This window comes from Symphodus melops (assembly GCF_947650265.1).
Source record: "Symphodus melops genome assembly, chromosome: 23".
Taxonomy (NCBI): domain Eukaryota; kingdom Metazoa; phylum Chordata; class Actinopteri; order Labriformes; family Labridae; genus Symphodus; species Symphodus melops.
In genome coordinates this window covers 7635291-7645875 of record NC_136713.1, presented here as the reverse complement: position 1 = coordinate 7645875, position 10585 = coordinate 7635291, and the positions used below count along the sequence as shown (strand labels likewise).

The window sequence follows — 10585 nt, the reverse complement described above, 5'->3', positions numbered from 1 at the left end:
GAAAGACTACAACACATAAATGAAGGAATAATGTACTTTATTAAAACCCATATTTGGTGTTGTATGATGATTACAGTGTTAATATTTCATCAACATTATATTAGATATTTTATAATGTCACATTTGTATGAGTATTTTTGCATGAGAAAAAATAAGTGAAAATAAACATCACTCTAAATCTAAATGTTGCACGCAGCTCTATAGTGGCTATTTTATTGATTATTTTGATAATTAAATTTCAATTTTTTTCCACTAAAGCAAATTTTGAAAAATTTGAATAGAAGCAATTTTATATGGTTGGGCTTTTACTGGGATTCGCCACATCTTTGCACTTTATTAAATATTATACAACCAGTGTGAATAATCAATGGGAACTCTTCTGGCACACACATTTGTCACTTTGTCAGCAACCAGCAGGGGACAGGAAGTGTTTACGACTGTCTCTGCAGCCACACATCACCACCGACACCGAGTCAGTCTGGATGAGAAGGCTGACGCACCGCCTCATCATCGGCCATGTCGACAACGTGTTAGATCTGTTACTCTGCCCAACTCTCTCCCCATCCCACGCCAGGATCTCAAACACTACAAACCCCCACCTTCCTCCTTCTCCTCCTCCTCTTCCCTCTAAAGTCCCCGTGCGAGCGGATGCATACCACGGAAGCAGTGACGTCACTTGTTTACTGTCTTGTAGCCTGCTGCTCGTTGTAGTGCAGCAGCATATCCAGCAGGGTTTATGTAACCTCGCTGGATGACAGGCCGTTTACTGCAGAGTGTGTGTGTGTGTATGTGTGGGTAGAGGGGCTGAAGGATGGGGGGGTGTTATGCTGCAGAGCTTCACTCACTCCCACACAGGCGCAGGTGCATGAACGTTACACGCGGACTTAACAGCCAGTCAGCCAGCTTTCCTCTCCACTGCACCGCATTGTGTTTGGAGTGAAAACACAGCGGGTTCACTGCTGGAGCACATAGTAGCTCCAACTGGGACCTCTTCCCTCCCTCGCCACACACATAATCCCCCACTGCAGCAGCAGCAGACAGGTAAACAACTCTGGCTGGCGTGTGTGACTCTCGGACTTCAGTCTTCCAGCTCTGCTGCGTGGACAGAAATCGCCCCCTGCTGGCAGGAAGCAACGAAAAACCCCCAAATAAGGAATGATGATGATGAAGCGAGGAGCCAGGTTTTTTCTTTTTTTCTTTTTGGCAAACAAAAGTGCCTGATTTGTTCTGGAAAAAACGAGGATAAGAATAGCATATAAATTGTACAAGTTTGTTTCACATCTAGATGAAGAAGCCCACAACACTGAGTTTCTGAGTATGGAGTTGAAATACAGTCACACATTATTGACCTGATAAAAGTTAATCTGATGCTCCAACACTCTTAGTCTGGTGTCTCCTTTCGATATGTCATTTTCATTTAACTATGTTTACACAGCCCCCAAAAATACCACATAGTATGTAATCAAACAGTAATCAAAATAAATTATTACATTATTCTCTCTTGTATAAAAGCTATCATATGTATGTATTATATCCAGTCTTACTTGGGATTGGAAATGTACGGTTAATAACAATCATTTCTCTAATACTTAAAAAAAAAAAAAATTGATTAGATCTCTCTGTCATAGAAATATCTCATGAGCTATTACTTGCAGAAAAAAATACAAGGCTGATGACAAAATGGTGCAATAACTCCTGCTGTATTATGCCTATATATAATGGTTATATGCACTAAATGGGACATCATACTATGGGCTGCTTCTTTTATGAGACCATTTAAAAACACCTTCTGCTCATGTCTTTGCCCTGTCCTTTTCGTTGTATCCAAATAAATACCCCAAAATGTTTCATTGATCCCTGTAGGTTAATTTTCCTCTCCCACGAAGGTCAGAGTTCGAGGCTTTTGATCAAGCTGCACACATTAAATGTTGTCGATAAAGACACATACTATGATTGTTCATACGCAAACTTATTGACAACAAAGATCAGCGTTTGTGATTATGTGGTTTGCCGGGAGCCTCAGAAAACTTTTGTCACTTGAATGATATGTCGCATCACTTTACAAGTAATGGCATGGACTTGGAAGAACACCAGCTCCCACTAATGGCGCTGGTGTCAAAACAAGTTTGTAATGGAAACAAAGTTCAAGGTTAAAAGCTGATGGACGCTGTTACATAAAACATGAGGAGGCAATAAAAAGTCATGTTTTTGTGTTCTTAAAAGACTCCCTTACGTCAGTGTACTACACTGATAATATTGCTTTGAAATAAGTCAGTAGGCGTATTTGCAGGCTAATTTATAAACTGGTTCTCCGCTGAAATACACTAATATCATGGGGCTTGTAATACAGCATGTTTTATCTCTAATAACAATAATCACCAATCAAAATGAACCCTTTCGGATAAGATCATTAGCATTCTTGTTATTGTTCAAGGAACCTTAATGCAATCATGACTAAACATGAAGGCTTTAATTGACAGTAGTTCCTCCTATCAGTGGACTCTGTTCGAAATATGTTTTATGTAATCATGTGATGTACTGCCTTCTTGGTGTCAACACGTTTTCATTCATATTTATTGTCTGACTACTTTGTTTATCACTGATTCAATGGCTCCAGGGCCAATGATGGTAAACAAACTCACTGACTGTGCCTCCTCAGAAACGTGAGCATTTAAATGTCGCCCTCTGCTGGTGAGTAAAGGGACAACAATGTTATGTCAGTCGGGAATTTAATCATTTATACGAACTACACTGCCAACATTACGTTAAATCTGAAACTAATAAAATAACCTGGTTTATTTTTTTCATCATTAAATGAAAAAAAAAACTGCAAAGAAAAAATGAACTTACCACACTTACCACAAGATATATCTAATATCTAATTCATTGTTATTTCTATTTTTTATGTAATAAATAAAGAGGATTAGTAATTATTTTTTGGATACTTTAGGTACTATTCATGTGAGTAAATTAAATACTAAATAACAAGAAAACAAATCCTCATCAACTAGGAACTACAGATGTACGCTCTTGTTTCTGGGGGACTTTTTATTCGGCACTGCACCTTCTGTGTACGAGGAAGTGTTAAACATGTAGCTGGCTCAGAAGTCTCACACTGAAAGGTCTTTTGTTTTGGGGGATTAAAGCAGCAAGGTAAACTTAAATGTTATTTATTTAATCCAGTTGTTGATGTTTTGTTGTTGTTCCTAAAAACCGGATATATAACATGTCTGACTTTGTTTTGAAAAGAAGGCGCAACAGACAATAAATAATTAACTTTTTAACTAAATATTTTGTGTTAAGATTTTGTGTTTGTAAATCGGATCATATATTTTTAAATTATCTATGTTTCTAGTCCAACTTGTTTGGATCATAGACTGGACATGTCTGGGCCAAACAGTCTACGTCACATAGTCACGTGATAACAGATAGGTCTGCTTTTATTTTGAAATTGAAAACCCGAGAGATGTTTTCTGTCCTGTGTGAAGATTTCCTCAAATGAGCACTGGGGAGTTTTTGGCAGATAAATGTAAAAGTTGGAAAAGTGTACAGACTCTCTATACAAGCTGTCCTCAGAGGAAAAGAAGGTACCTGTAGGCTTACTGTTTGAAGATAACATGGAGAGAAGTTATGGGTGGGGGAGCCACTATACCAGGGACCCACTGTCCCTTTAAATAAAGTTTGTGTATTTAGTAAAGAAAATATAACAGAATTGTTTCACTTCTCCAACGTTTTAAATTTCAGCACCAAATCTCCAAATTTTACTTTTAATGTTACAACATTTAGAAGGATATTTAGCAGGTGGAAGTCGATACAACACACTTTGTGTTTAATATTAATAGTTTATAGGTTTAGAGACATGTAAATCAAGTTTTTGTAATCACTGAAGGAAAAGCAATAATCTTCAACCAGTTGAATATTAAAGTATATGAATAAATTGTAAATATATTGTTGTTGATCATTTGAAATATTCTGCTTTCCAAATGTATAATTTAAAACAAGGTATTTTGAGCAAAAGTTTCCATAAACGTAATTTTAAGCAACCTAATTTTATACTCATAGACTTAGTAGTATTTGCTGATAGTTTCCTAATTTATTTATTTTCAAAGTTATTTTTGGGTTGTTGTTTTTCCTATACTCGGTAGGACAGCTGAAGAGGGACAAGAACAGTATATGTTTTATTACATGTTATATGTAATTCCTACGTTTAATAAAAGTGCTTATTTCTGTTATAGATCCTGCACGACTTGACTGATCTTTACATATTCGTTATAGGTCTTGCAATGGAAGGAACTGCAGCTGATGCGACAAATCAGCCCTCAGTCGCTGCTCAGGTTCCTTTTCTCCACCTTTGCAACACTTTAGAGAAAATCCAGAAGTCTAAAATTCGTCCAGAGAAATCCAAAATCCTTGGAGATTTCATTGAGTCATGGAGGAAGTTTCATGCTGCTCTCCACAAGGAGAACCCCAAAACGACCGACTCTTTCTACCCAGCGATGCGCCTCATAGTCCCCCCCTTTGAAAGAGAGCGCATGGCTTACGGCATCAAAGAGAGCATGCTTGCTAAACTCTACATTGATGTATTAGGTCTCCCAAAGAATGGACCAGAAGCTAATAAACTTTTAAACTACCGTGCTCCCACTACATCCCAAGGAGAAGCAGGAGACTTTGCCGGCATGGCGTACTTTGTGCTGAAGAAACGGTGCACCAGCCAAGGTAACCTCAGCGTCAAAGAAGTCAACGACTTTTTAGACTCAGTGGCCATCAACAACGCCAGCAAGAAGAAGGATCTTGTAAAAAAGAGTCTGCTGCACCTTATTACCCAAAGTTCGGCTCTTGAGCAAAAGTGGCTCATCAGGATGATCCTGAAGGACATGAAGCTCGGGATCAGCAAGGAGACAGTTCTCCAAGTCTTCCATCCAGATGCGAATGACCTCTACAATGTCAACACAGACTTGAATAAGGTTTGCCAACAGCTCCACAATCCCTCCGTGTCTTTAAGCGAAGTCTCCATTGGACTGTTCTCCGCTTTCAAGCCTATGCTGGCAGCTGTTGCCAACATACGCAATGTCGAGAAACAGATGGGAAACAGTCCATTTTACATCCAAACCAAGCTGGATGGGGAGCGTATACAGCTGCACAAAGATGGGGACGTGTACAAGTACTTCAGTCGAAATGCCTTTGAATACACCCAGCAGTTTGGTGGATCCCCTTTGGAAGGCTCTTTGACGCCTTACATCCACAACGTTTTTCAAAGCAACATCGTAAACTGCATCCTGGATGGAGAAATGATGGCGTACAACCCGACGACCGAGACCTTCATGCAAAAAGGGAGCAAATTTGACATCAAGAGGCTCATGGAGGACTCTGAGTTGCAGACGTGCTATTGCGTGTTCGACGTGTTGTTGGTGAATGACCAGAAGCTTGGCAAGGAAACACTGAAAAAACGCTACGAGACCTTGCAGACAGTCTTCACCCCGGTCAAGGGAAGGCTGCACCACGTCCCAAAGACTGATGCCAGAACCGTGCAGGACGTGGTGAATGCGCTCAACGATGCAATTGACAGCAGGGAAGAAGGTATCATGGTAAAGGATCCTTTATCCATCTACAAACCAGACAAGCGTGGGGAGGGATGGCTGAAAATAAAGCCAGAGTACGTGGACGGCTTGATGGACGAGCTTGACCTGCTGATCGTTGGCGGCTACTGGGGTAAAGGAAGGCGAGGCGGCATGATGTCTCATTTCTTATGTGCCGTTGCGGAAGCTCCAAAGCCTGGAGAGAACCCTTCAGTTTTCCACACTCTTTGCCGAATTGGTTCTGGCTACACCATGAAGGAGCTGTACAACCTTGGTTTGAAGCTCGCAAAAAACTGGAAAGTCTACCGTAAGAATGACCCGCCAGCCTCCATCTTGTGTGGAACAGAGAAACCGGAAGTTTACATCGAACCCTGCAACTCGGTCATCGTCCAGGTCAAGGCTGCGGAAATTGTCGGAAGCGACATGTATAAAACCAACTGCACTTTGCGTTTCCCAAGGATCGAGAAGATACGCGACGACAAGGAGTGGCACCAGTGCATGACTCTTGCAGAGCTGGATCAGTTCCGTGGTAAGGCGTCTGGAAAACTCGCCTCGAGGCACCTTCACATTGGCGACGACGAACCGCAGAAGAAGAAGCGCAAGATGCCGGCCAAACCCAAGAAAGTGGTCGGGATCATCGACCACTTTAAGCCCCAGGATCTCTCTGGGGTCACCAAGGAGACGGATATGTTTGAGGACGTTGAATTCTGTATTCTGAATGGAACTGAAGCTCACCCCAAGGCGGAGCTGGAGAAGGGTATCGCCAGGTAACATGACATCTGAAATAAAAGTAGTTGGAAGTTTAATGTGCAACCGATGTTGAACTTAAAAAATGAAAATACTCATCCAGAAAAACATGTAGCAACAAAGCAAAGGTTTAATATGGAGGCTTGTTTGTGTCCTCTGAGGAATGTTAGTCCAGCAGTCCCTCACTTTTACAATTAGTCTCCACCAACTCCTAAGGCTTATCTTTTGTGCTAAGTAAGTTTCCCAACCAGTTTATGGCAAAAAAAATCATGCATACCTGTTCTGTGTGCAATAAAACCAAACTGCAGTTACAGACCTGTAAACCAAACAATTAAGGCCAAGGGTATTGGACACACTGCACAACCAAGCTGAATTATATTCCAAACAGGCAATACTGTTAGACAGCTGCTACTCGCAAAACTCTAGAAACTCAGTTTGCTTTTGATGATGAAATACTGATTGTGTTATCACCACTCTTAAAAATGTACATTGGTGTCATTTTCTCATCAGGTGTGGAGGTATTGTGGTTCAAAACCCAGGACGGGACACCTACTGCGTGATTGCCGGTGTGGAGAACATGCGCGTGAAGAATCTGATTTCATCCGACCAGCATGACTTGGTATGGGCCTCCTGGCTGCTGGAGTGCCTCGACCAGAAGGAAGTGGTCCCCTGGCAACCTCGCCACATGATCCACATGTCGCCCTCCACCAGGGAGCACTTTGCCAAAGAGTACGACAGCTACGGAGACAGCTACTTTGTGGCAACCGACGAGCAGCAGCTGCGGGAGGTGTTTGGCCGAATGAGTGGCGCGGAATCGTCGGTGGGAGTGGATGTGGCCCAGGTGGAGCAGCGGTATGGTTGGGAGGACCTTCCAACCAGCTTGTTCAGACCCTTTGAGGTTTACATGGACCGCTACGCCGACATAGGAGACCCCAAAACTGCCTTACCCGCGACATGTTTGGACATCAGGGCGCTGGAGTTCCGCTACCATGGAGGGAAGGTGTCGCAGAAGCTGGAGGAAGGAGTCTCGCATGTTATTATCGCGGAAGAAGCAAGACTTCTGGATTTGAGAACTCTGAGACGCTGCTTTAGGAAGAAGTTTAAGATAGTACGAGACTCATGGGTGACAGATTCAATTAAAGCTGGGTATCTGATGAACGACACTGACTATTCAGTTTGAAGACTTTGCTGTTGATTTTGACAGCTTTTAAATTGACACTGGAGACAAATCCATTTGTATTAGTTAATTTTTTACACAATCCCTAAAGATAAAATTAGTCCAATCTTTTTTAAAAAAAGCTAGAAAATACAGATTTTAAACAGTAAAATCTCCATAAAAACACTAGAATAGTAATGTGATGCAACACTACACTTACTATAAATATACAGGGACATATTTTCCACAGGTTTCACGCAAACAATACATGTTTTTGCTCTTGATTTTAATGAGATATTTAGTCTGCTTGATAGTTTTAAATTGATTGGACAAAGAGAAAAGTTTGGAAGGCAAACATTTTTTATTTGATTTTAAGTATTAAAAGTGTATTTAAAAACTTGAATGTGCCATGTTTTCTCCTTTTAAACACTGGAAACATCAGGGATTATTGTGTTGCTTCTTGAACCTCTTTATGCTTTGGTGCGGTGTTAATAATAAATATCTTGTTGTCGACGAACAACTGTTGTGTCCGCAGTGTTCATTTTGTTTGCACGAACCTGATTGAAATAAAATGGGGCTTCTGTGTGAAACGCTGACCTTGGCCTTCAAATCTTCTGCGGTTTCTTGGAGAGAGAGAGAAAGAGACGGGTGAACACCACAGGAGGGGCGTTAAAACCGGTTCAGCTCAAGGCCCTCAAACAAAGATGTCTCCATGTTTTCCTGTCTTCAAAAATGTCACCTGTGCCCCTTGGGACTCATTGATATGTTATAACCTTCATTACCATCGCCTCCAGGGTGCAGGTAGCTGCCTGTGGCGTCCTGGGCATTGTTGTGCGTAAATGCCACATGAATACATTTTAAAGTAAAAGTGATGAGGTACCTGTTCCTAATCATTTCCTGTTAATAACTGATCTCTTTTACATCTTGTTGTGGTCCCAGTGGGGTTTGATTTTTTTTTTTTTTTTTTTGCATTTTCGAATTCTGGAAATGTAGGCAGTATTTAATATAACGTAAAAATGATAACGCAATCTAAAACAAAACACTAAAATGACAAGATGAACATGATTTCCTTTCTTGGCAACAATGAAAACATTGTGCTTCAATAAGCATCCTGTAATCCACTGCCCACTCTGCACTATTTCCAGGTGTTGCGAGGTGAATGCTTGACTGACAGGCTTTAATTAGAGGTGTTCAACTGGTGCTTATAGCAGTGTGGGCGTTTGTAAGGTGTGCTGCGTTGCTGGGATGTTGAAAAGTCTTAACTGCTAGTCCTAATGACCCGGAGATGAAAACAGCAGCCTTGCAAATTTGCCACTGAAAGCTAGCATTGCAAAACTACCGTTTCCTAATGGGATAACTGCTCTTATTTACTCGACCGTATATCTACTGGAGAAATGGCAAACACTAGGGGACAACAAAGCAGAAACAGGTGGTTTGGAAACATTTGGCTGGACAACCAGTGTGTGCATGCATCCAGCTGAAATAAATGAGCTCCTGTGGAGACCAAACAGAGGCTTAAAGCTGCAGAGAAGGTTTGTTTGCAGCAATTAGCACATGCACCCTTTATGAGGTCATTCCACTGGGGGGGACAGACAGAATAAAGCTCAATGTCGTGCCATATAAATGATCATAAAGTTTATTATGAGCTGATAAATTTATGTTCAAATCATTGGTAAAAGTGCTGAATCAATATGTTATCTCCATGTAGCCTATTGTGAATAATAAATATATACCTGCACCTTTTTTTTACATGTTAATATAACAGTGTATATATTTTTAAATTGCTTATTAGATTTGTATCTTGTTTTTTTAAATTATCAGGAGCACTGCTGTTGTCATAGCTTCTTACATGCTTTGGTACTTTGCTTATTGTTTTGCACAAAAACACAAAGTCCTATTTCTTGTGTGTAAAAAAAAATACATTTTTTTTTCTGATCATTGAATTATTGTCTGTTATTATTTCTTTTTTAGAAACTCACATTTTAAGGGTGAAATAGTGATCTCCAAAAACCTGCGACACAGGTGACAGTACCTACATAAACTCGGTGGCCCTTGTTGGACTATATTTCTCACGTTGCAGGTGATTGATAACAAAATCCATCACAACTAACTTAACATCGTCTTTTGCTGTTTGCAGGGTTCTCTCTTGGTTGTGATGAAGCTGCAAGCACTTGTTGATTTAAACATCTGGGTTGCACAACTGTGTCACCTTTGACAGTGACATTCTTTCTCTCTCTCGACTTTTAATGAGATTATTTTTCAAAAGGTTTTTCAGGTGTATCACATTCTGAGGCTGTGCCACAACAGAAGCGGGTGTGTGTTTTTGAAAGTGTCGAGATGTGAATGAAAATTGGCTAAAACATGTATTCAGTCCTTTGTAGAGGAAAACAGGCTGGATTCTGTTGAGCATCTTGTGTGAAACCAGGTGAGCATTAACCTGACAGGACGAGTGTCAAGTCAACCATAAAATAAGGTATCATGAGCCTTGTAGGGGAAGTTTAATAAATAAAATAAAATCACACTATTGTTATCGTGTTAGTGCATGTTATTGAACAGAGTGTTGCCTACTGCTAATGTTTTTATTTTAGCGGCTGTGTTTTCTTTATTACGGTACTTTGTAGCTTTATAACTGAGACATTATTTAATTTTGTGACTGAACTTACAGGCTTTCATTTTGAAGTCAAATTCACATCACTGCTTGGGACATTTTTTTTTGCGTACTACATCCGACTTGACCTACCTTAGTACCAAAGGATGCGGTAACTGCGGTGCGCGCGCATAACGTCAGAGGTGGAGTTGTGTTATGAAGCTCTCAACAATCAGCGCGCGATATATTATGTTTTTCAATTAGGCCTTCACAATAAAATAAATATTCCACAGTTCGCTTTTTTTTGTTAAAATACTTTCTTTTCTTTTTTTTTAATCTGAGCTACCTGAAATATAATTGTGTTATACAAAACACAGAAGCAATTATTTTCATTATGCTGTATTTTTCCATTGTTATCAATTGCATTGTCATGCTTTTAAAGCTTTTCTTCTTTTTAAACCATTTTAAAGAACTAGAAAAGATAGATCCACTGCAAACCGATGAAGAGCCTTGACACTG

The 10585-nt window shown here is 40.3% G+C and overlaps 1 protein-coding gene across 2 annotated transcripts; it reads left to right on the top strand.

Annotated features, from left to right (window-relative positions):
* Nucleotides 1–3021: 3021 nt before the first annotated feature.
* lig4 (ligase IV, DNA, ATP-dependent) lies at nt 3022–7597 on the top strand. Of its 2 annotated transcripts, none has more exons than XM_079336361.1 (3): nt 3022–3153; nt 4276–6343; nt 6834–7597. In XM_079336361.1, the coding sequence occupies exons 2-3, from the start codon at nt 4284–4286 to the stop codon at nt 7501–7503; spliced, it is 2730 nt and encodes a 909-aa protein (XP_079192487.1). In that variant the 5' UTR covers nt 3022–3153; nt 4276–4283; the 3' UTR covers nt 7504–7597. The 2 variants fall into 2 exon arrangements, with proteins under 2 accessions (XP_079192487.1, XP_079192486.1); XM_079336360.1 differs by having other exon boundaries at nt 4236–6343.
* The last annotated feature ends 2988 nt before the right edge of the window (nt 7598–10585 follow it).

Coding starts and splice junctions, on each gene's coding strand:
- lig4 (XM_079336361.1), top strand. CDS start 4,284: ATGGAAGGAACTGCAGCTGATGCGACAAATCAGCCCTCAGTCGCTGCT. Junction 6,344..6,833: donor CTGGAGAAGGGTATCGCCAG/GTAACATGACAT, acceptor TTTTCTCATCAG/GTGTGGAGGTATTGTGGTTC.